This window comes from Arvicola amphibius, chromosome 12 (assembly GCF_903992535.2).
Source record: "Arvicola amphibius chromosome 12, mArvAmp1.2, whole genome shotgun sequence".
Classification (NCBI taxonomy): Eukaryota; Metazoa; Chordata; class Mammalia; order Rodentia; family Cricetidae; genus Arvicola; species Arvicola amphibius.
The window spans coordinates 13,196,530-13,222,909 of record NC_052058.2 but is presented as its reverse complement, the minus strand read 5'-3'; the positions used below and the strand labels follow the sequence as shown (position 1 = coordinate 13,222,909).

Here is a 26,380-nt window from a genome sequence, read left to right as displayed (position 1 = left end):
CAAAGCAGTTTTCTTTCCGGTGTGGCGATGCTCTCCTGCATCAGAATCATAAGGGATCCGAGGAAAAATGGCTTTAAAAAAAAAGAAAAAGAAAAAGAAAAATGGTTTTAATTTACCTTTTAAGTTTATAAAGAAAGAAAATGTAAAATTAATTTTGAAGAAAGTTACTATGTTCTATGTAATCTCACACATTAGATGTATAAATTTACACTATATTTCAATTTGAGCCATTTTTCCCACAAGGAATTTTAGACTCTCCAAAGAAAACCTATGTATTTGGTGTCCAGACAGGGTAATGGTCTAACACCTGCCCTCTCAGTGAGCAAGGAGATGAGAGAGCACCACAGGTGATTGCACAGAGGTAGGCCACCAAATGTCCCCAAGGAATACACACCACGTGCCTCTAGACTACTAGGCAAACAGTAAGACCTCTCAGAATGTCTGCTTGCCACACCCAGGGGTCTCTGTACTTATGCCACTACCCCGCCCTAAGGTTTTAACTAGGAATAATTTTTAGTGGAATTAACCCTCCATTGCAGTCCACATGTATGCTTCTTGGTAAATATTAGCTGTGGCCCATATTTAAATGTTTAACTGGACATAAATTTTCCCTTTAAAGGCTCACTTGGGAATGTATTTCTCCATCCATAACTTCGTAGCTGAGGTTCAGAAGTGCAGAGACCAGATTGTGCTTTGCTCCCTGGCGATATACTATCAAGTCTGCAAGAACATGCTGCCAACGCCGACCAAATGCCACTATATATTTAACCCCCGAGACATGTTCAAGGTCGGTTTGGGAGCTAATTCTCTAGCTTACTTTTAGCATTTAAATTGAGATGTAATTGTGCTGCACTGAGTCTCTGTCTCCTGTCTCCGTCCCTGTTGGTACTGTCCACATGAGGTGGTGAGAAGGTATAAACATGAACTTGCATTAGCAGCACAGGTCCATGGAAAAGAGTTGTTCAAACAATCAATGCAGAGGCTCCATTAACAAAACGATGGGATCCTGGGAGGAGAAATAACAAGGTCACAATGTCGGTTTGGCCTTGGCTTTGTTTGGAGGTTCCTGTAACTGCACGGGAGTGAACCTATGCAGGTTCTTTGTACACTTGCAGCAACTTTCACCACTTTTCCAGCAGTGCTGGCTCTGGCAGCAGCCATAAGTAAACAATTTCCAAACTTCAATGTTAAGAAAAAGAATTTAGCCAGGCATAGTAGCTGTGGTAGTTTGAATGTAATTGGCCCCCATAAGCTCATACAGAGTGACATTATTAGGAGGTGTGGCTTTGTTAGAGGAGGTGTGGCTTTGTTAGAGGAGGTGTGGTCTTGTTGGATGAAGGGTGTCACTGTGGAGGCATGCTTTGTGGTCTCATATGCTCAGGATACTGCCCAGTGTCTCAGTCTACTTCCTGTTACCTGCAATATGTACGACTCTCAACTACCTCTCCAGCACCGTGTCTGCCTGCATGCTGCCATGTCCCACCATGATGATAATGGATTAAATTTCTGAACTATAAGCTAGTTATAACAATTAAATATTTTCCTTTATAAGAGTTGCTGTGGTCATGGTGTCTCTCCACCGCAAAAGAAACCCTAAGACAGTAGCACACATATTTAATCCCAGAACTGAGAGGCAGAGGCAGGTGGATCTCTTGAGTTCAAGGCCATCCTGGTCTACAGAGAGTTCCAGGACAGCCAAGAACACACTGACAAAACTTGACTCAAAAAAAAAAGAAGAGGAGGAGGAGGAGAAGGAGGAGGATGAGAAGGAAGAAGGAGGGAGGGAGGGAAGGAGGGAGGGAGGGAGGGAGGAAATTGATAAAATATATAAAAAAAGAGAAAGGAAAAATGAAACAAAAAAAAGAAAGGAAAAGAGAAAGGAAAGAAAAGGAAAGAGAAAGAAAGAAAGAAAGAAAGAAAGAAAGAAAGAAAGAAAGAAAGAAAGAAAAATTTAGTATGGTATCTTTCTTCCCTTGCTGTAAAAGTTCAGCTGATTTGCACAAGAGTTTTTAATCAAAACAAAAATCGAAGCACATAAACATTAGACAGTACCTCAAAACCAGGTGTGGTGGTACCTTTAATTCAGTGTTCAGGAGGCAGAAGCAGAAAGATCTCTAAGTTCGAGACTAGCCTGTTCTACATGAAAAATTGTAGGCCAGCCAAAGCTATAGAATGAGGGGGGGTGTTATTAAAAAGTCCCTCCCTGTCACCTATGCTGGCAGCATTTAGCACCAGGCTATGGCTTCTGATCCTGGCAAGTCTCTCTTAGATAAACCTGAGATGTTACCAAATCTCCTCCCACTAGGAGCCATTCTGTGGCAGGTTTCTTTGACTTTAACTTTGCCCATCCCATAGAAACCTTCATATTGTCACTTACGGAAGCTAATGGTTCTTAATTTAGAAAGTTTCTTCTATTTTTATAAAACATACACTCACAAAATTCGGGCTCTCATCTCACACAATACCCTGCTAATGTTGGTTGTATGTTTTGTTTTGTTTTGCTTTGTTTTGTTTTTTGATCCTACACAGCTTCTACTGGGGTTGATGCAATCAGACAAGAGCGTTATCAACTCCAAAGAGATGGCTGCTAAGCTCTTAGTCCATGAAGCCAGCCGAGTGTTTCATGATCGTTTAGTTGAGTCCAGTGAAAAAAGTCTTTTCTACCAGCTCCTCTCTAAGGAACTCCAAAACCATATGCAGGTGTGTTCTTAAATGCATTTCACGTGGAATTTTGCACACACATGCACACACACACACACACACAAATGTTATTTAATGAAAGTCTACAAATATGTGTATAATATTAATGAAAGCAACTTTTATCCTTTTAAGAATTCCATGCCTTACTTGAAGACATCTGGGAGCACAGCTTGAGAGATGCAGGAAATGGTCAGTCCTTGGCTCCTGTGGTCGGGATCCTGGCCTCTCAGAACCTCAACCCTGCTCCTCCCTCTCCACTGGCAGCAGAAATGCCACTGGAGTTGCCCAGGCTCCTCATCTCCCTTCACCCCTCTGACCTTTAACCTCCTTGCTGTCTCTTTTAATGCCAGTCACAGAGACGGATGTAACCAGCTGACTTGAGCTGAGTCTTGAGGCTCAGTGGGCAGTGAGTCAGCTCTTCACTGCACTGCCCTGAGACTCCTGGGGAGGATGCTAAGGGCCTAACAGCAGTGAGACAGAATTGTAGCATACAAACTTCATCCACAGAACTCGACTTATATAGATGTGCACATAAACAAATATATGTAAATATGTATCTGTGTGTGAATATTTAAATATGCACATGTATATGTATGGTTCTGAGAAAATTACAAAGTGATAGAGATTTTAAAATTTTTTTACAGACATTCCAATTGCTATATTCTCGTCATTGGAATTATCTGCCTTTTAATGTGGACTCATCTTAATAGTATCATTTATGCTGACCCATATCACTTCCATCCTTCAGTCTTTTTTAACTCTATTCAAATATATTGGCATTTAGGACCCCAACATAATGCCTTTTCCATCTCCACATGCACCATCCTCCCATCAATTGCCTCGAACCTTCTGCAGTCCTTCCCTGAACACAGGTCTTCCTTTTCCTCCATGGAGGTACTCTTGGGTCATGCTCTGGTGGCATCTCTTCCCCAGTCCTTTGCCCGGATACTGGATATCCAGTCTTTCTATTCTTCTCTGTCTTCCCTAGTCTCTGAGAGGCAGTGGGACCTGGGGATTTTAAACTCAGTTTCTGCCCAAGTTCAAAGCCCAGGTCCTCCCCTCATGAGCCATATCCTTGAGCAAACGACCCCTCTGTGCCTTGGTTTCCTGACATCTAAGTAAGGGCAGTAATTTCCTACCTCATAGGTCTTTGGTGAGAATGAGCAGCTCTAATGAAAAGAAAACATTTAGAATTGTTTATGTTACATAGTGAGTGGTACATCTCAGCTATTATGATACTCAAAAATACTCTTATGTCTACATTTTAAAGATTTATTTATTAAATGTATATGGGCGTCTCGTCTGAGTATACATCTGCACAGCAGAAGAGGGCATCAGATCCTACAAGATCACAGTTATAGACAGTTGTGAAATCCCATATGGGTGCTGGGAACTGAACCCAGGGTCTCATAAGAGCTGCCAGTGCTGAGCCATCTCTCCAGCCCCCTACACTTTAAAAGCAGGCAAGAAATTTGGTGGAAATAACCTGAACCTTAAGAGAGAGAACTCTAACCTATGTCATGCTGCCTGGGCATCTCACATTGAGCATGTTGGAAACCATGACTCATCTGCATCCATTGACCCTCTCCAGGATCAAGATGCCCTGCCCTGGGATAGGCTTTAGTCTCCATGCCTCTGTGTATACCAGAAGTCTGACCGTGTGCCCCTGTATTCCAACCAGAATACAACTTCTTCTCCACAGCCTCTGCCTTTGCAACTGCAGGCCCCCTCCCATGGCTCATTCCTGGCCACTGTTCAAGACTCAGATCATGCACATCACACTAAGTTAAATAATGCAGGCTCCGGGTGGCCAATGCCCACTATGAGTGAAGTCTAAAGCAGGTCCAGCACCCAGGAACAGGAAGATGGTGCCTCACTTAGACAAGATGAAGAGGTCTTTCAGAACAGTTGGACATAATAATACATATTTGGGGTGGTAAATGTTTTCTTTAGTTTTATTTCACATTGTAATGACTTTGTATTTTGTGCATATATGAAACTAGAATTTGTCAGATTAGTGTACAGATCATTTTTTAAATTCAGTGCATGTGGTAACCTTTTCTGACCAATAACCAGCCTCCTCCTAGACTGTGACTCTCCTTTGTGTAAGACCGTGGGGCTTGCCTATCACAGACCTGCCTGAGCTCTTTCCAGTCTACATGCCTTATGAGGACAGAATCACTGATTTATTTCTTGATAAATCTCTGGAATTCAGCTTATATCTAGGATGAATGAATAATGAGTGAAGGGGTGGGGCTGGCCAGATGGCTCCACAGGCGTGTTTTTCTCCTGCAAACCTGATAGCCTTGGTTCTACATAAAGGTGGAAGGAGAGAACCTCTGACTTCCAAATGTGCCTCCCCCCCCCACACACAAAATAATAATCCATTTTTTTTAAAAGAGTGAATGAGGGGATAGACAGACTAGTCAATTAAAAATCAGAAGAGAGTTCATTGCCTCCTGCCCTGAGAGAAGCGCCTGACCTCCCTGTAAGTGCCATGCACAGATCTGTTTTTACATTTTATTACAGCGAGGAGCAGGTGCAAAGGCAGTGTACAGTGAGGAAGCAACTTCATGGGGACCAGGTTTTCTCAGCAGCCATCAGCCCTGTGGGTGGCAGAATTAATGACTATCAATCAAACAAGGATATAAACTATTAGCATGAGAATTAACACTTAATTAACTGGTTGCCTTCTTTAGAGAGTGGACTGTGACTCTAATAATAGGGAACACAGTGCACGAGGCGCTGTCTTAAGAGCTTTACACACTGTTCCTACCTTAATCTTCCTTCACAACAACTCTACGATGTAGGCCATTATTATCCTCGCCTGACAATCTGTGCCGAGCAGAGCAAGGTTATGCAGCTGGTCAGGTGACGGCATCACCATCCAAACCCAGGACGTCTGGTGTCAGACAGCCCCTTAGCCACCTTAGCCATTCTGTCCTAGGACCACCATTTGCTAAGCAAATGACTCCTGAACGTCCATCAGGAATTGCCAGCGCTGGGTAGCCAGTGAGGCGCGTGCTGAGAACTACGGGAACTGGTGTGGACACTGCCTGCAGCCACCTTTAGCAGGAGCTGCAGGACAGTGTGCAGGAGCTCTGATAGCCAGCGAAAGACCCCTGCAGTGGACAGGAAACGAAAGCGCCAGTCACTGTGGCTGGTTTTAGAGAAGAGGGAACTGGAGACTGTCTAATGGGGAAGAGTTAGCAGCCTTGGAATGATAGAGAACCAAAGGAAGCAAGTATGGGAAGTCACAGGACTGGATGGTCACTAACAGCTGACTGAGGAAGAACCCTTACCGCACGTTGTCCGTGGAGCTACAGTGAGAGCTCTCAGCCCAAAGGAGAATTTTTGGGCAGAACTGTATTTCTGTTTCTATATTCTTGACTTCTGAATACTTGTATTTTATGATAATCCTTAAAAAATATTATTTTGAGGAGGGGTCCACAAGCTTCACTTCCTGAAGGAAAACGCATGCACACATACACACGTGCGTGTACACGCACACACATACACAAATAGGTTAAGACCCTGAGTCCTAGGATCCACTGCTGGAATCTTCTATGACAGATAGATTGGTCTTAGGAAAAGATAGGATTTCAATGTAAAGGCAATGATCTTGCATATTGATCGAATGCTCACTGAGTTCTCTTCTTACAACAGGTCCATTGGACTCACGAAAGCCTGATGAATAACCCAACCATATTTGTGGACTTCATGGATATAAACAAACCTCACAGAAAGAAGATCTACCAGAGCACCAATAACTACAACAAAATCCTCAGCATACTTAAGGAATTCCAAATGAAGCTGGGCTCAACATCTCTGGAGGTAAAGACACGCTCTATGAAAACCTGGAGAGTGCTAAGCATGGATATGTTTATTTGGGTGTGCTTGTATAAATATATATCAAATATTTTCAAGTGTGTGTGCCTGAGGTGGAGGAGGAGGAGTGCTCCCTCTGGTTTTAAAGCAGACCATTAGAAACACACTTGTTTGTGGCTTTCTCCATTCTTTGTCTCAGTGGCATCTAATTGTAAAGATGGGGTGAGCTGAGGCTGTAGGGAACTGAATGGCAGAGAGAACAGAGTTAAGAAATGCAAGAGAATATAGCATCGGGGTCCCGAGTGACAAACTCACCATGGCTGTGGCTCTTTTTGTCTTTTTCCATTGCTGTACTGAGCAGAGACATGCTGAAAGATATGCCTGCCAAATCACAGATACCATGTGTAATTTCCTAAGTCTCTCCCACCAGCCACTGCCAGTACAGAGCAATAGAAAAGCAACTTAAATGCCATTTTTCTGTTCTTCATTCTGTACACTCAACCCCACTAGGGCCCGGGTCAGCTCACTAGAGTATTAGTAAAGGAGTGGGTAAGCTCACTGTGAAAATTCGTCTTCTCTAAATGTTGACATAGACTGTTAGCTGGGGGTCACCACCATGCCACTAAAAAGAGTCACTCTCATTCCGTTTCCTTGTACGTAAAATCATAATGCGCACTTAACTTTGCTAAAACTGTAACTCGTTTGTTTGCTATATTTCTTCTGCTAGATATCTCATTCAACCGTATTCTTCAAGGAAGCTATGGAGCACATTGCAAGAGCTACCAGGATCCTCCGACAGCCAAATAGTCACATGTTGTTGGTATGAATTTCAGTTTTTCAAGTGTCTTTAAGTTTGCAAACCAAAACCTCAGAAACTCCAGGAAAATCTACTTATTGAAGCTGTAGTCAAATAAATTATGAAGATCCCAATAATTGAGTCATAGAACAGGATCTTTTGTCTTCATTGTTTGCAGAAAAAAATTGCTGGCACAGGGACATGCTATTTGTTTGGGAAAGGCCCTTGGTATGGCTAAAACAGATGTGTTTGTACCACACAATATATCCTAGCATTAACCTAGCACCTGCACAGGTGGATCCTGGCTTCGAAAATAGTATATCATGTTGGATATTGAGTTAGACGCAGGAGCCATTACACAAAGATACATTTCTTATGAGAATCAGTGACATCTGAGTTAACAGAAAGTTCCAAATACATAGAGAAAAGGTTTTAGAAAACTAAATAAAACCCACAATATTGGGATAGCAAGATAGCCCAGTGGGTAAAAGTGTGTGCTGCTAAGCCTGACAGCCTACATTTGATAATGAGATCCACACGGTAGAGGGAGACCGTACTCCTACAACTGCCTTCTGAGCTCTGCTCAGGCTGTGTCATGTCTGTGCATACACACATACACACACACACACACACACACACACACACACAGAGAGAGAGAGATAAATAGATAAATAAATGTAATGAAGCAGTTTTAATCCATGATATTTAGCCAGTTGTATAAGCTTATATTTGATTTATAACTGTTTTTTCTCCAAAAGAAGACTTTATCTTGCATGTAGCACACTAGATTTTGACTTAATCTTTTTTTAAATAGACATTTGAAAAAAATTAACTAAAAAATACTTAGAATAAGAAAATAGAATCAAGAAACACAATACAAAATAAATCCACCACCATTCCCCTGCCCCTGCCAGCTATTTTCTAACTAGCTCTCCCATCTATAATGGTGTCGCATGAGTTTCCCCTTTCTTCTGTCGGTGACTCCAGCCCGTGGGATAGTGCTGCCCGCTAGGGTTGGTCTTCTCAAATCAACTAGCCCAAAAACTTTCTCACAGTCATGCCTCAAAGTTTGTCTTCAAGGTGACTATAGATCCTGTCAAATTAGAAAATACCTTGGTAAAATGAAAGCAATTACACTATATGCCTAAAGCAATACTTACAGGAAATTCTATAAGAAATCTATAGGCTTTAATGTTTATACTTAAAAATAAGAAAACTTCAAATCAGTAGCCTAGATTTCTGCCTCAGGAAACTACAAAAAGAAAAGATAATTGATCCCAAGAGAAGCAAAAGGAAGAGAATAGTTTCAATAGAGTAGAAAAAGGCAAAAGAAAAGCAACTAAGGATTTCAATGAATCCAAAAGTTGGTTCTTTAAAGGATCAAGAAAATCCCTTGAGCTAGACTGACTTGAGAGAAGATTCAAGCTAAAACCAATAGCAAGGCTACCAGTATCACTCCTACCATCACAGGAGGGGCCGTAGGAAATAGTAAATTAGATAGCTTATACAAAAGGGGCGTTTTCCTAGACAGACACTGCCTTAATCTCTTCTTTTGTCGCTGTGATGACAGCACCTTGACACAAGCAACTTAAAGGAGAAAGATTTCTTTGGGCTCACAGTTCAAGGTACAGTCCATCACAGCAGAAGAGTCGAGGCAGCAGTGGCTTGAAGCTGCGGGTCACATGACATCCATACTCGGGAGAAGAAAATGACAGATGCATTCTCGCTGCTCGCTTTCCTTTCTCCATGTAGAGAGTCCAGGATCCCTGTCAGGGAAGAGTCCTGTGCACGGTAAACTGAGTTTTCCTTCATCAATTAATGTCAAGATAATTCCTCACCAGCACACCCTGAGGCCTGTCTCCAGGTGATCTAGGTCTGGTCAGGTTAAGAATTAACATTGGCCATCACAGACACCAACATAAAAACTGAAGCTTTGGAAAGCCTTAGTGGGTCTGTCACAAAAAAAAAAAAGAAAGGAAGGAAGGGAGGGAGGGAGGAAGGAAGGAAGGAAGGAAGGAAGGAAGGAAGGAAGGAAGGAAGGAAAGAAAGAAAGAAAGAAAGAAAGAAAGAAAGAAAGAAAGAAAGAAAGAAAGAAAGAAAATTTAATTAGGAATTCAGAAACTTCCCACAAGGAAAACCTCAAAGTCAAACGGCATCACTGGAGAATTCTAGCAATTGTTTAAAGAAGAATTTATACCGACGGTTCACAGAGTCTTCAAGGAAATAGAGGAGGTTTTGCTCCCCAGTTTCTCCTTCTGTCTAGAAATACCAATAGAAAGGCCAGACAGAGACTCCAGTCCTTCTTGAGCAGCTATAGCAAAATCTTTGAGTCTGGGTAAAATAAGGCTCCCTGGGGTTTAGCTCATGGTTCCAGAGTCCAGACCTCATGGTCCCAGGGTCCTGTCCTATTTGGGACCCTTTGTTGTGTCACAATATAGCAATGAAGAAGCAGAAAAGAAAATGACCACATACAGAAGAGCCATCAGCATCCAGAAGAGGGGAAGAGGTTTAAAGGAAGGACGAGGCTGCAACTTTTTACTGAGCTCCAGAGGAGTTAGTTGCCTCTTAAAAGCCATCTCTCTTCCCATAGTTCCACTGCTTAAGAGTTATAGTACTTTTGAGCACCACACTGTGGACCAAGCTTCTGGCACATGACTGTATAGCAGACAAGCTGTATACAAGCCAGAGATGACTTGATAATAAGAAAACTACATCTGTCTCTCTTGGGCATATTGTTGTAATAACTCTGAACATTAGCAAACTAAGGTAAGTGATATATAAGAAGTATATTATATCGAGCAAAAGTGAGATTCATCCCAGGAATGTGTGTCTAGTTCAGTGCTCAAAAGTACTTGAATATGATACTATATTTAAAAATTAAAAGCATAACTCTCAAGATACAAAGCAAAACATTTAAAAATTCAACATTTATGATTTTTAAAAACCTTGCTCCATACAGAGATGTTTGTCAACCTAATTAAGAGCATCTACAAAAATCTTGCAGCTTAACAGTGAATTATTAAAACATTAACCGTAACACTGAGGACAAGTTGCTCCATCTCCCAGCTTCTGTTCAACATTATAACGAGGGTTCTAGCCAGAGAGTTGGGCAATAAGTAGGGGGTGAGATTCAGAATGGAAAAAAACATATGTGCAAGTGTCTCTATTCACAATTTTACACACTCTTCCTTGAAGAAAATCACAAGGGCAAACAACTCAATTGAAAATAAAGAGATACTTCACAAAAGTTCGAGAAAACATTCTCAGAATCAACTCTCATTGAGGGAACCAAACTGTGACGATACCAGCACCTGAGCATTAAAGGAATCAATATCCTAAGGAGGGATCATATCGATTACCACACGACGAGAGACCAACAGGAACTCTTGGTGTTGGTAGGAATGCAAATGGCACGGTCACATTGAAAGATGGTTTGGCAGTGTCTTACAAAGCTAAATATAGTCTGGGTAGACAGTCTAACAAGCATGTTTCTATATACATGAAAATGTATAGCCACACAAAATGCTGCATGTGGATGATTAAAGCAACTTTAACCATAACGGCCAAAACTTGAAAGTTACCAAGCTGAAACTCAACAGGCACATGATAACCTATACAGTGTAACATTATTCAGAGATTAATAAATAAAGGCTAGAGAATGGCTGGGTCTGTAGCGTACTGCCCAAGCCTAAGGCGTCTGATTCCCAGCACCTGTGTACTTGCAATCCCAGCAGAGACAGGCGGATCCCTGGTGCTTGCTGACTAGCCAAGCTATCCTAAACAGCAAGCCCCTGTCCACAGTAAAAGACCCTGTCTCAAAAAACAAGGTGGCCGGCTTCCGAGGAACAACACCTGAGGTGAACCTATAGCCTGTATGTGAAAGTACCCCACATGCACCTGTAAACCATGTGCAGCCATGAACACACACACACCCAACTGCCCCAACACACAAGCTAGTAAGCTGCAAAAGGACATGGTGAATCAAGAGTCATATTACTAAGAGAAAGAAGATGATCTGGAAAACCATATGCTTAAATAGTCCAGTTACATTCAGATAGAACTATGGAGATGGTGGGCTTATCAGTGGTTGTCAAGAGCTTTCTCAAGAGGGAAGCTCCAACAGATTTTTAAAGTGATGAAATTCTGTTTAATAATGCAATCATGAATACCTTATAATTTATGTCTTAGTTTGGGTTTATTGGTATGAAGGGACACCATGAACATGGCAAATTTTATGAAGTAAATATTTAATTGGGGTGGTTTGGTTGTGGTTTCAGAGGTTCAGTACATTACCATCACGACAGGGAGCATGGCAGTGTGCAGGCAGACGTGGTGCTGGAGCTGAGAGCCCTACATCTTGACACACTGAGTAACACTTTAGAAAACAGACTTCAAAGCCCGCCCTCACAGTGACACACTTCCTTCAACAAGGCCACACCTCCTAACAGTGCCACTCCCTTGGGAACCATTTTCTTTCAAACCAGCATGGTATATATTTGTCAAAACCACAGAGCTTCACAGCTAAAGACTGAACCTTAGCATTTGCAATTTTGTTCTTTTTTTTTTTTTTTTTCTTTTTTTTTTTTTTTGGTTTTTCGAGACAGGGTTTCTCTGTAGCTTTAGAGCCTGTCCTGGAACTAACTCTTGTAGACCAGGCTGGTCTCGAACTCACAGAGATCCGCCTGCCTCTGCCTCCCGAGTGCTGGGATTAAAGGCGTGCGCCACCGCCGCCCGGCTTGTTCTTTTTGAGACAGGGTCTGGCATCTCCCAGGCCAGCCTTGAACACCAAGTGTAGTCTAGGTTGACCTTGAATTTATGATCTACATGCCAAATGCTGGGGTTACAGGGGTATACCACCTTGCCCTATTTTGTGTGCTGTGGGGGAATCAGCCAGGTTTTGGTCCATGCCAGGCAATACATCCTCAGCTCAGTGTCCACAGATGTGTGTGAGGTCATTTTATCATCACCAAAGGACATTGATTATCACCTAAAAGAAATGCCTATCTAGTTTTGTATGAACAAAGCATCAGATATTGATAATGGCATGCTATTGGTTTTTAAGTCGATTTGTGCTATTTTTCCGGATTATCAGTACAGTAAAATTTCATACATTTTAAGAGGCTATGAAGATATTGAAGGCAGGTGTTTGTCTTATAGTCTGAAGTATGTTTACTGTAAATATGGCTAGCATAAACAAAGAGAAAAGTACTTGTTGATCGATTCCCAGGATCGTGGGTGTTTGTGTGGGGGGCTAGGAACACAACTCAGGGCCTTGTCCTTGTTAAATGAGTAGTATTACCCTGCTCTAAATCCCAAACTCCAAGACTTTATGAATCAGATGTTGGATTTGTTTGTTTTTCGCAAAGATTGGAATCGACGGATGTGGAAAAGAAACTTACTCAACCTTAGCCTGCTATGTGGCAGAACACAAACTACACCGAGTGCCTATAGCTCAAAACTATGCCATCTCAGATTTTAGAGAAATGTTTAAAAAGGTGTTTATTCAAGCCGGCTTGGAAGGGACCCCCACTGTTGTCCTGGTCGCAGACTTAGAAGAAGAGCAAGTAAGTGCTGATGAGGTCCGCGTGAATGTGTGTGAGTTTTCCTGTTAAGCTTACCATTCAGCGTCTGTGTTCTGCGCTTGCCTAGCCACAGCCCACAGGCTGTGTTTGCAATCATGCCTTAGTCTGGAGTAAACAAACAGCAGAAGTGTTTCCTGCCTTTGTCATTTCCATTCTAATCGACAGATTGGAAGTAATTACACCCTGTAGCAAAATCAGCAACTTCGTATCAGAGCTTGGTCTGTTCTCTGCCCACAGATGTGTGTAACTTGTGTGTGTTGTAGCAACTTTGGGCACTTCTCTTTCTCTCCTTTATCCATTGCTATCGGATGTTCCTTGCAGGATTGTTTTTTATGTACAAGCAAAACTTCACCACTATTTTGCACAAATTGTGTCCTTTTACTAAGTCAAAACATAACTAGGAATGTCACTGCACGTCATTTTTACTCCTTATGACCAAATTCAAGAAGATGTACATGACTTGTATTCTGAAAAAATATATACTTTAAAATAGTATTTAAACCTTATCCTGCTTTTTCTCTTAATTCTGGGTCTCTCTACCAAAATTTTTTGGCTAGATGGCATATTTGAGAATAAATGAAGTTCCATGTCATCTGTCATATTTTATAAGAATCTCAATTTTCTACTTTTTCTGTGTTTTCTTACTTTCCCTAAATCTAAACACCCTGCTCCAGTGATCCGCTTGAGACTTACCCAACAGCCTTTCTTTCTGGTTTCAAAAGATGCTATTTCTGCCATGCTTGGAGCCCATCATTCTAATTCCATCAGTGGTTTTATAGAAAGCCATCTCGGGCCAAAGGCTGAGATGAACATTAGTGTGGTGGTGACAGACTTGTTCAAGTTAAAATAATACCTCCACCAGGCTATTTCTAGCTTTAAATGTGTTAACATTTCTAAGTACTGCTTGACACAAGGTCCCTGTCCAGCTCACTGTTGTGCACCCAAACCCAGGCATATAGTGTCTACTGAGTACCAAGTACATATCTCTCCGACATATTTGAATTAAAGGTTGGGTAACTGAGGCTTATCTTGATGAGACTAGACTAACATGTCAGCATGTATGGTAAGTGGCCTTCTTACCCTTGATTACTGAAGCTTTCTCACTTTGTTCAAAGCAGAATGTGTGATTTATTCACCCCTGATTAATCTGTTTCACCTAAGGCATCATTTCTGGAAGATTTGAACTACATTATCAACGGAGGAAAGGTCGCTACCATGTTTGAGAACGAGGAGCTGGATTCTATTGTTATGAGAATGAGAACCTTTGCTGAGCAGTCTAATCTCATGGATGACAGAAAATATCTACTCTCATTGTTCCAGAAGGTAATGTTTGTGTCTCGACTTCACATTGTCATGGTAAATTTAAAGAAGACCATATTTATAATTTTGTACATGATTTTCAACTTGTATATAATTCCCTTAGTTCATCAGATGAGTTTTTAAAAGCTAAAACAATAATCAGCACCCCTTCACAGAGGCACGTCTGCCCTAGGTAGCCCAAAGATGGACAGATCTCTGAGGCTGAATGGCTAATTTTTTTCTAAAATAAAACAAAAGAAAAAGCAACAACTGTATACAATAAAATGGAAACCTCATCTCCACATTATTTTTTGTATTGAGATTCCTTCCTTGAGGTTAATAAGGGTTTTGTTTTGGCTACATTGATATCAAGTCAGGAAAAGCAAAAATATTTCACCCTAAAATTTATCAGGACATAAAATATATATGTAAAAACAGAAAAGCAATTAACTACAAACGGCAAGGAAGAAAGCAGCAGCAGGGGCCTCACAAGCAGGAGTGGAGGGCAGACCCAGGTCTCATAGGGCTGTGGGCTTTGGTCTGTCAGCCTTGTTGAACCCGATGATTAAATACATGGTTTGCCTAAGGAATCATCTCGGGGAAGATCTGAACTCTATTACTGATCTGGGAAAAGTAGCTAACATCAGAAACCGAAGAACCACCTTCTTCATTATAATATGTTACAACGGGGATTAGACCGTCCTTGAAGAACCACCTTCTTCGTTATAATATGTTACAACAGGGATTAGACCGTCCTTGAAGAACCACCTTCTTCGTTATAATATGTTACAACAGGGATTAGACCGTCCTTGAAGAACCACCTTCTTCGTTATAATATGTTACAACAGGAGTTAGACCATCCTTGAAGAACCACCTTCTTCCTTATAATATGTTACAACAGGGGTTAGACCATCCTTGAAGAACCACCTTCTTCGTTATAATATGTTACAACAGGGATTAGACCGTCCTTGAAGAACCACCTTCTTCGTTATAATATGTTACAACAGGGATTAGACCGTCCTTGAAGAACCACCTTCTTCCTTATAATATGTTACAACAGGAGTTAGACCATCCTTGAAGAACCACCTTCTTCGTTATAATATGTTACAACAGGGATTAGACCGTCCTTGAAGAACCACCTTCTTCGTTATAATATGTTACAACAGGGATTAGACCGTCCTTGAAGAACCACCTTCTTCGTTATAATATGTTACAACAGGGATTAGACCGTCCTTGAAGAACCACCTTCTTCGTTATAATATGTTACAACAGGAGTTAGACCATCCTTGAAGAACCACCTTCTTCCTTATAATATGTTACAACAGCGGTTAGACCATCCTTGTCTTTTCGCAGTGGCTGTCTGACCTTGGGTGGCCAAGATTGGCGTGAATGAGCACTGTAATTACTCAACCCAGACAAAAGTGTGCGACAGGGAAAGGCCCCAAGTTCACTTATTTGGGGGATGCACGCTTTTGTGTAAGGGAATTTGAAAATTAAACCTGGCTACCCACCTTTCCTTGGCAGATGCTACAGGAACATCATTTTTTAAATCCCAGAAATAGAATCACAGCTGATAGAGAACAAACCTGCTGAGTGGCTGCTTGGATGCCCTTACAGTCTTACCATTTCCGATTTACTTGCTTATTTGGCAAACAGTTGCTTGTTACCTGGAGATGTCAGTAATTTAGGCTTGAGAGTAAACAGAAGCGTGTTACCTGCTGGGGCCCCCATGTGGAAACAGAAGGAAAGAGCCTGGGTCCTGTGGCTGAGTTGGGTCTGAAGAGCAAAGGGGATCCAGGCAAACCCCAGTGGTGACCTTGTATTCACATTCTCATACCAGGTGTTTGATTGCACATGGCACAAAGGGACTTGCTCAGCGCACAAAGTGGCGTGTCGCTGAATGAAGTTTGGAATGCCTTACCATAACCCACCAACTATAAGACCCTATAGTGGTCTCTCCTCGCTTGGTTTCAGCTCTAATCAATCCGATGCTGTCTTACTTTGAGTTTCTGTACGGTGCTAAAGGTACACACCCCAGACAAGAGTCGAGCAGTAGACTCTTCACTAAGTAGCCCCGTTCATGAGGGTTGGTGCTGGGTCCACCATCTGAAGATAATGGGGCCATTATATGGGGCAGAAGGGCTCTGGGGGCTCCTGGTTTCCCTGAAAGAGCCTTGCTGGTGGCAGACAGCACACCCACGATCAGCTAGTCTATTCATTTAGGAAACAGCTGAGACAAGTTTTAAATTGGGTTTTTAATATAGTATCATTTCCAAAATAAGGGATTACATTTTAACAATGTGTATATTTCTATCCATTTCAGAGAGTATCTAAAAACATGCACATTTTTATCACCATGAGCCCTGTAGGATCTCACTTCCGCCATAACTGCAGAGTTTACCCCTCTATGATTACTACCTGCACCATCGACTGGTTCCAGAGGTGGCCTGATGAGGCCCTCCTTCTTGTGGCCAACTCCTACCTAGAAGAAAAGTTGAAAGTAGAGAACAAGGCGGTAAGTGCCTAAAGCCCATGACAGTCATGGCTCATGATCGGCACGTGACCACGCTCTATCTGAGCGGCAGTGCTGGGGAGTGGGCATCTCTAAGCTCTGTGATGCTCATGTGTACATCTTAGCTCTTCACGAGCCCCACATTTGTTGTGTCTTCTACCCACCTACTTCAAGGCTACCTAGGTTCTACACTGCCTTGGATGCCTCTGTTATCATCCTTCCATGAGGATTCTGCAACCTTCCAAGTATTCTTTTCAAAAACTGTCCTGACAGCTGGGACTGGCGAGATGGCCCAGTGGTTAAAAGCCCTGGCTGCTCTTGCAGAGGACCTGAGTTTGATTCTGAACTCCCATGTGGCAGCTCACAGTCATCTATAACCCCAGTTCCAGAGGTCCAGCGCCCTCTCCTGGCCATTGTGTGAGCGCTGCATCCACCTGTTCACATGATGCTCAGACACATAGGTAGGCAGAACACCCATACACATAATCAATAACTTTACTGGATGGTTATGACACATGCCTTTAATCCCAGCACTTGGAAGGTGGAGTCAGGTGGATCTCTGTGCGTTTGAGGCCAGCCTGGTCTGCAGAGTGAGTTCCAGTATAGGCTACACAGAGAAACCCAGTATCTCAAAAAACAAAAACAAAATCTCTTGGCAGTTTCATGCATATATAATGCATCCTGATTATTCTCGTCTACTACCCTCTTTCTTCCCCTCCCACCTCTGTTGCTCTCCTCTTCTCTACAAACCTCTTTCCCAAGCTCGCGTCTATTTGTTTGTATCTTGTAATTACAGGGTGTGCTATCCTCAGTAGGTTTATCCTCTAGTTCTCCCTAACAACTCCTTGTAAAAACAGTTCCTTTTGTAAGGATTCTGTAGTCTTCTGTGTATTTCATCTGATAATTTTAGTAATTATGTATGTTCTTTGACAATGTCAGAGAGAGAGAGAAAGAGAGAGAGAGAGGGAGAGAGAAAGAGAGAGAGGGAGGGAGGGAGAGAGAGAGAGAGAGAGAGAGAGAGAGAGAGAGAGAGAGAGAGCACCAATTCCTCTCAGCCTAGCTTGTCTCACGCTCAACCCTGTCTGTAAATCTATTCTCGAGGCATCAAGCTGAAGACCCCAAGGGCCCATTTGACAGACAGGGAGTAAAAATCCTGGCAAAAGGAGCTGAAAATGCCTAGAGGCCTGAGACTCAATGTGGGCCTTAGAAAAGGCTGTAGCATGAATAATAAAAACCAGAGACAGAAATCAGGATTCAACCCAAAACCAGAAAAGCAAAGCAGCAAAGTCACTAAAGAAGTCTTACTTCCACCAAGGCTGGGCGACCACAAACTAAACAGACAGCCTGTCTCTCCTCTCACCTTATATTCCTTCTAGTGCTGGGACTAAGGGTGTGTGACTCCCTAGGACTGGGATTAAGGGTGTGTGACCCCCTAGGACTGGGATTAAGGGTGTGTGACTCCCTAGGACTGGGATTAAGGGTGTGTGACCCCCTAGGACTGGAATTAAGGGTGTGTGACCCCCTAGTGCTGGGATTAAGGGTGTGAGGCACCACCACCTGGATTTGTTTCTGCATTGATTTTGTGTAGCCCAGGATGGCCTTAAACTCATAGAGATTCATCTGACTCTGTCTCTCAATTCTGGGATTAAAGATGTGTGTCACCATTGTCTAAACTCTAGTGGCTTTAGCTTTGCCTCTGATCTTCAGGCAAGATTTATTTATCAAAATACAAATAATATACTACTGCATTTCCCCTTTGGTCTAAAATTTAAAAAGGAAGACTGTTGTAAGGAGGCCGCTTTTTGGTTCCCAGCTGCTCGGCTCCAAAATAATTACACAGAAACTATAGTATTTAAATCACTGCTTGGCCCATTAGTTGTTATTGGCTAACTCTTACATCTTAATTTAACCCATCTCCATTAATCTGTGCATCACCACAAGGTCGTGACCTACCAGCAAAGTTTCAGCAAGTCTGTCTCTGGCAGTGGCTCCATGACTTCTCTCTGACTCCGCCTTCTTTCTCCCAGCATTCAGTTTAGTTTTCCCTGCCTACCTAAGTCCTGCCCTATCAATAGGTCAAGGCAGTTTCTTTATTAACCAATGGTATTCACAGCATACAGAGGGGAATCCCACATCAGAAGACTATAAATAATATAAGGAAAACTATATACAATAACTGTATACAATATATACAGGCAATAAATACATCAACAATGTCTAGTCCAGTTGCATTTGACAAATTCAGAGAAAATACTCCATTATCTATCCTATGAGTCCAAAGTTCCTGCCCTGACTTCCTTCAGTGATGGACTCTGATGTGGAAGTGTGAGTCAGACCCTTTCCTCCCCAGCTTGCTTTGGTCATGGTGGTTCATCACAGCAATAGTGACCGTAACTAAGACAAGCCCTGACTGCTGATGGGGAGATCCGAGCACAGGCTGCGAGAACGCACCTGGCTTGTCATTAGTCACTCAGCATTGTCCCCATCGGCCTCATCCGTCAGAGCTCGTGTGGTCCTGCTGCGTTGTTCTGCATCTCAGAAATGCAGCAGTGTTCAAGTTACTGCCCACTCTTCTCTATTCATGTTCTCTTGTATTCCTCAAAAATTGTTTTTTTTTTCAGACTATAGTAACACAGTTTGCCCCAGCGTGTGTTGAAATCCACAAAAGTATGAAAGATTTGAGCACAAAATTCTTTCAAGATACTGGAAGACACTATTATGTCACTCCCAGTAGCTACTTGAAGTTTCTGGAGACGTTCACCCACTTTCTGAGCATCAGACAGGAGGTGATGCAAACGAAAAGGTAAGGCTTCGAGTGAAACAGAAATGTGGGTTTTTACAGAAGTGCTCTATTTATTAAACAACAAAAAAAGATAGACACAAAAAAAAAATAAGGAATTCAAATATCCCTGAGGGCCAACACTGTGGTGGATCGTAGGGAGGACTACGCACCTCCCCTGCATGTGTCCAGAGGCTGCCCCTTCACAGCAAAGCTGACAGATCTGCCAGCAAGAAATGAGTTCTCGTTAGTCAGTTTTTCACCCACGCAGACAGCAGAAGGAAGTGCAGAGAGTGTCTACTGACACAGCTAATGGCTAGAGCCATCCCTCATGACTTCTAAGATAATACCAATAGAACTGGCCCAGCGACTGCAGCACAGATGGCCGAGAAAGCGTGTCACATTGTGTCACACTGTGTAGGTAGCTGTTGTGGCTGAGAATGTCAGGAGAAAACACACGGCAGGAAGCCTCAGACTTCATTGAATCTCTGTTGTTGTCATGGTCATTGTTGTTGGAATATCTTTTACATGTTCTCTGACAATTTCATACGTACATACAGTGTACCTCAATCATGCCCACCCACCTCGCTTCTCCCTCACCCACCCGCCAGCCTCCCTCAGCATGTCTTCCCACTGTACCCCATTCCCTCTTCCTTTTCTATTGTTTTTAAAGAACCCTCTGAGATCACTTAGTGCTGCTTCCTGCACACTGACTGATCTTGTTGGCGTGAACTTGTGCAGGTGACCGTAGGTGCAGTGGGTCCTAAGTGCCGTGGCCAATGTCCTGCCCAGAGATAACCTTTCTCAAGATGTCTCACAGACCTCTCACCCTCTCTTTTTTATGCTGTTAGGGGTGGAACCCAGGGACCCGAGCATGCTCGGCCAGCGCTCTGCCACTAACTTGCACCCACAGCCCATATATATAACCAGAACCCAGGGGACACTGAGAATCTGTCCTATGGCAACCTCCTAGGAAGACAGTAAGTGGCTAGGAATTGGCCTTGTAACATCTACTTACAAAAATTCTCACATGCTGGGGAATCCCCGGGGCTTTCTCAGAGTCAGTACCATCTCAGTCAAGCCTTACCTAGATGGCCTTCTGGCACCTAAGACAAACACTCCAAAATGAGTCTGTTGCAAGCCTATGGTGTGTCCAACTAACAAGTCTTGTAAAGGAAAAGCCACCTCATCAGGTCCCGTTGGGCAGATCCCATTCGGATTGTGTTATGGAACACTGAGTGGGAGTAGCTAAAGTGATGACGCCCATTTAGAAACTAAACCACAGTCAGAATCCTTGTCTGGGGCAGAGCCACGTCACTCATCCGGGCGTCTACAGACACTGTGCCCAAGCTGGCCAGCAGGAGTACAGAAACGTGATCCTCCGTCACAGCTCACACTGGAAGACTTTAGTCTGTGTGAGAGGAGCACATCCAAGCCTGGTGTTTGCGTAAGAAGAAAGGGCAGTCTCGGCCGTATTTTGCTAATTTGTGTACTCAGGGTCAAATTCTTCTTGAGTTTTTGTTAACGACATCCAGTGGGTATAAAAGACTCTCTATCAATTAAATGTAAAGCAGCTGGGACAGTCAAAACGCAACCTAAAAAAGCCACACTGTGTTCAAAAGTGGCTCTTATTCTCCTGCAAGGGGAAGCACCCACCTTCTAGACTGAGATTTCTGTGGCGCAGCAGTTAAATCGAGGTGAGGACAGTCTAGGGAAAGGGCCCAGCTTCTCTCCAGACGGGAGTCAAGAGAGATTAATGGGCCTTCCGCTCCTATGTCCAGGATCTGTGGTGTCACCTGTCCCTCTGAAAAACTGTTGCCATCCACTCATGGCCGTGTAACTGGTGTGACTAGGCCCTGTCACGGGCACCTCATGCCCACAGTGAGTCCACTTTCTTCCTACAGCAGTGTTCTATTTACCAAGCTGAGAAAATTCCTCTTGACTCTTGGTTTTATTCTTGTCATGAATTTTATCAAGCGTGTTGATATATTTTCAGGTGACCAGGTCTGACTTTCCTACTTCACACTATTTATATAGGGTGGCTTATATGTCAACTGACTTTCAAATCCTGAATCGGTCTTGAATCCCTAACGTATAAACCCTGCTTGGTCATGATGTGTAGTTCTTTATAGGCTTTTGGTTTTATTTGCTACTGTTCGGTTGTGCGTTTTTTCCTTCTTCCTAGAGGTTGAGCACCCTTAACCTGGCATCTCACACTTGGAATGATAACAGCTGGGCCTCGAAAACAATTGAGATTTTGGAGATTTCAGATTAAGGCTGCTCAGCCAGAACATTCTAAGGTTCCAAATGTGCTCTGTTCAGTTGTGGGAGGGTCAGCCTGTGGTGCGGGAGAATTGTCAATCATGTTTTAAATAAACACTGATTGGCCAGGCAGGAAGTATAGGTGGGACAACCAGACAGGAAGTAAAGGTGGGGCAATGAGAACAGGAGAATTGTGGGAAGGAGGAAGCCCATTCCTCCCCAGTCCTGCCCAGATCACCAAAGAAGCAGGATGTGACCTACCCTGCTGAAAAAGGTAGAGTCATGTGGCTAACATAGATAAGAATGGTGGGTTAATATAAGCTACAAGAGCTAATAAGAAGCCAAGCTAATGGGCCAATCAGTTTATAATCTTATGGAGACCTCTGTGTGATTTTCTTTGGGATTTACCGACTGTGGGAACTGGGCAGGACAGAAATCCCAAGAGCAGGCCCTCATGTTACAAGCCTGTGTGTTGCTTTCCCCTCAGGAACCGCTTCTACATGGGACTCTCCAAGATCCTGGAAGCCACTGTGTTAGTCACAGACATGCAGGAAGAGCTTTTGATCATTGGCCCTCAAATAGAACAAAAAACAAAGGTATCTTCAGTCTTAAATCTGTCCTAAAGATTGTATAGCCAGATCTAGGACAGGATCTGTGACCAGACAAAGGTGAATTGAAACTTCAGCTTTGCCCCGATATAGCTGTGCACTTTGAAGAAATTACATTCTAACAATGAAATATGATCATATACCTTAATTGAAATTACTATGGCTGTGATAAAATGCCATGACTAAAAGCAACTTGAGGAGGAAAGGATTTATTCAGCTTATTCTTCCACATCACAGTTCATCGTCAAAGGAAGTCAGGACAGGAGCTCGAGGCAGGAACTGAAGCACAGCCTGGAGGAGAGCCACTTACTGGCTGGCTCAGCCCTTATATGGCTGAGGACCACATGCCCGTGGGTGGCACTGCCCACAGTGTGCTGGTCCCTCCCACATCAATCATTAATAAAATGCCCTACAGACTTGCCTCCAGACCAGTCCTATGGAAGTATTTTCTTGATTAAAATTTGTTCTTCCCAGATGATCCTAACTCCTATCAAATTGACATATAAACTAACCAGCACCATAACTAATTATAGAAAATTACTAGGTAATTAGTTAAATACGTCAGAAATCTGTTATGGTAATTTGCTGCCTGTCACTTATTTTAAAGGTTGTTGCTTATGGGTTTTTTAGTTTGGGGTGTTTGTGTGTGTGTGTGTGTGTGTGTGTGTGTGTGTTTCTAGAGATTAAAATTAAGATCTGACACTAACTGGGCAAGTTCTCTACCACTGTGGTATACCCCCCAACTCTTGCCATATATATATATATTCCTTTCTGAGACTCCAGTGACACCTATGTGAGACCCTTTTTATAAAGTTATTTTTATCTGTATGGGTGAATTGCCTGTATGTATGTATGTGTGCCTAGTGCCTGTGGAACTCAGAAGAGGGCATCAGATCCCCTGGAATTGAAGTTACAGATGGTTGTGAGCTGTCATGTAGGTACTGGGAATTGAACCTGGGTCCTCTGGAAGTGCAGCCAATGCTCTTAACCACTGAGCCACCTCTCTAGCCCCTTGTCATCTTTCTTGATGTGTATGAAATCATCTTTATGGTAGTCATCCTAATATTCTGCTACATAGATTTCAGGCTAATTTCTATAAATTATATAGTTATTAAATAAACTAATTTCTGCTCTAAAGAAGTCATGTCAAAGCTCATTCCAAGAAAAACTGTTTGGTTCATTAGGAAAAAGAAATCCTGATGGAAAAGCTACAGAAAGATTCACAAATAGTTGAAAAAGTTCAGGTACTTGTGAAACAGGATGAGGAGATCTTGGCTGAAGAAGTAAGGATTGTGGAAGATTATGCTCAGGTGAGCTGAATTTCAGTGAATCCAGGCTGCCTGGGGCTCTGAACCTCCACATGTCACGGTGGTGGCCCAATGATGGACACCTTTGGTCCTACCCCAGCAAACATGTCCTGAGCCCCTACTCCAAGCAGGAAGCCATTAAGAGGAAGTAGGGAACCCGGCAGCAGGTGGTCTCTGTCCCAGGAAGTTCTGCAGGCTGCACTGGAACTCATTTGAGCCATGCCTCCAGCATCTGCAGAGAGCCGAGTGGCTCTGGGGGATAACTGTTTGACCATGCCATTTCTGTTGTTTACTTTGGAAACCCTCTGTCCCTTCTGTCTCTCACAGTCACAATACCATGAAGCCAGAGTAGTGAAGTAGGCTAAGTTTGCTCAACTCTAGTCTGATTACTAGCCAATCCTTCTCAAAGCTGCAACCACACACGTTGAAATAAACGGATTGATTTTACCAGTTACACCCATGAGCTTCAATCGCTGGCTAATCTCCTGAAGCCTAAGTCTGTTGTAGAATATTATTTTAAGGTGTGTTACTCTTGTTTATGCTCTGGAACATTTGTTTAATGATGCAAAGATGTGTTTGATTAAATAAAATTCACCTGCTGTCTGAAGGCTGCGTCAGCAAATAGCTGACAGGAAGTGGTAGGGAGGAGCCAGGTGGAGAAGGCCGTTATAAGGCAGGGCGAGAAAAAGCAAGAGGACATCTTTTGGGAGACGCAGGAGGTGAGTTGCTTGCTATTCAGCCTCTCTGGGAAGTAGGATTCTATCTCAGTCTTTGAATCTTGAGTTCTTTAGGGGGACAGAGATCTAGGTAAATTCTCTTAATAGCCTTGAAAGAGTCGGTGCCTGAGGGAGCAGAATTTCCTCAGGCTGCGGCTCTTGCGGCCTAGCTGCTACTGGTAGCTGCAGAGCTGCAGTTGCTGTCTAGATAGCCGTAGCTTAAAAGGAAGAGGACAACATAAGTCAGTTCTAGGAAAGGTTTATTGCAGACCACAGTGAACGTCAACATAGATTTCAAGTTGTTCGGGTAACTTCAAAAGTATATGGGCTCACTATAAGCCCAACAGAACTTGGTGCGTGACACACGCTGGCCTTGAACTCAGAGCTCTGCCCGCCTCTGTCTCTTCAGCACGTACACCCACACCTGGCTAGACTGGCTTATCAGAACTGATTAGCTCTTCATTGGTTTTCTTGCTGTTTTATGACATGGTCTCATTGTGTAGCCCTAGCCTGGGACTTGCTCTGTAGACCTGGCTGGCCTCAAACTCTGTGATTCCCCCAGACTCTGCCTTCTCAGTGCTAAGGACTGCAGGTGCGAGTCACGGTGCCCAGTTCTTAGTCACTGTCACAGTCCCTCTTGTAACAGAATGTCGTCTCAAAGGGCATCTGTCACACTATGTTGAAACTGAAAGACAAGGCCAAAGCCACTCAGTGTTTCTTTTCTTTTTTTTTTTTTTTTTTTTTTTTTGGTTTTTTGAGACAGCGTTTCTCTGTAGCTTTGGAGCCTATCCTGGAACTAGCTCTTGTAGACCAGGTTGGCCTCAAACTCACAAAGATCCTCCTGCCTCTGCCTCCCGAGTGCTGGGATTAAAGGCATGCACCACCACCGCCCGGCTCACTCAGTGTTTCTACTTCCCATGTTGCCCATGACAGCATGTGTACACATGTCTAATCCATACTATAAAAACACCAAACCACATTTTCCATCAACATTCAAATGATTTTAAGTATGGAACTATATTTGTTCATATATAATGAGGATTATGTCTTCATTGCAGAAAATCACCAATGAGCTAAAAAGTGTGCTGCCCGCTTTAGAAAAGGCAATTGTGTCTCTAAATGCCCTGGATAAAAGTGATATTTCTGAATTAAGGTGAGTCATTGTCTCTTCTGAGTTAAAATGCCTCTGAATAGGATAAAAATGTGTGGTAAAAGTCTGCATTCCAATTTTTATTGACTAATTTGTATCTATTACTAAAAGTTTCTCTTTATGCGTGGTATTTATCATGTTATTGGTTTAAGCCATGCCAGTATTTATGGGTCCTTAAGAGAAAATCACCACCAAGCTAAAAGTGTGAGCTATTTGTTATCAACTAAATTGCCATCTCTGCTGTGTAACACTTCACATCCTAGAACAGTAAAGTCCAGCATTATCTGAACTGCAGTTAGAACACAGCGTTGATGCCCCAGCCCTCGTTTCAGGGTGACTCGGAACCCGCCAAGGAACACAGGAGACTGCAGTGCCAACACACACCTCAAGGAGGTGCTACATAAGCGTTTCTCCCTGATGTGTCTTTTCCAAACAGTATCCTGGTGTGTGAAGAAAGGGACTGAAGAAAAATAGCTAAGAAAGCCCTGGAAGAAATGAAATGGCAGAGTACAAAGGCTTGAACCTTTAGATCCTGATCTTAAGTTTTAGGTCATATTTATTTATTTAAATTTTTTTTTTGAGAGAGAGAGAAAGAGGGAGGGGGGAGAAAGGCGGAGGGAGGGAGGGGAATTTACTGTGCTGTGTAGCCCTGGCTGTCCTGGAACTCAGTCTGTAGACCAGACTGGCCTCGAACTCAAGAGATCTGCCTGCATCTGCCTCCCAAGTGCTGGGTTTAAAGGTGTGTACCTCCACGCCCAGCCTGGGTGGGGATATTTTTAATTTGAGGCTTCCAAGTCAAGAGTGGAAATCTCTAAAAATCTCCAAGCATGGCAAGTATTGC

General features: G+C 43.0%; 1 protein-coding gene across 1 annotated transcript in view; it reads left to right on the top strand.

Moving 5' to 3' along the window:
* The window catches only part of Dnah14 (dynein axonemal heavy chain 14), a 215,082-nt gene that overhangs the window by 131,449 nt on the left and 57,253 nt on the right, over window positions 1-26,380 (top strand). The window contains 11 exon segments of the mRNA XM_042054001.1: window positions 620-787; window positions 2,530-2,700; window positions 6,367-6,534; window positions 7,256-7,348; window positions 12,691-12,888; window positions 14,068-14,229; window positions 16,529-16,720; window positions 19,339-19,520; window positions 22,246-22,354; window positions 23,551-23,676; window positions 25,448-25,542. Of these exon segments, the coding sequence (XP_041909935.1) occupies window positions 620-787; window positions 2,530-2,700; window positions 6,367-6,534; window positions 7,256-7,348; window positions 12,691-12,888; window positions 14,068-14,229; window positions 16,529-16,720; window positions 19,339-19,520; window positions 22,246-22,354; window positions 23,551-23,676; window positions 25,448-25,542 (1,664 nt within the window).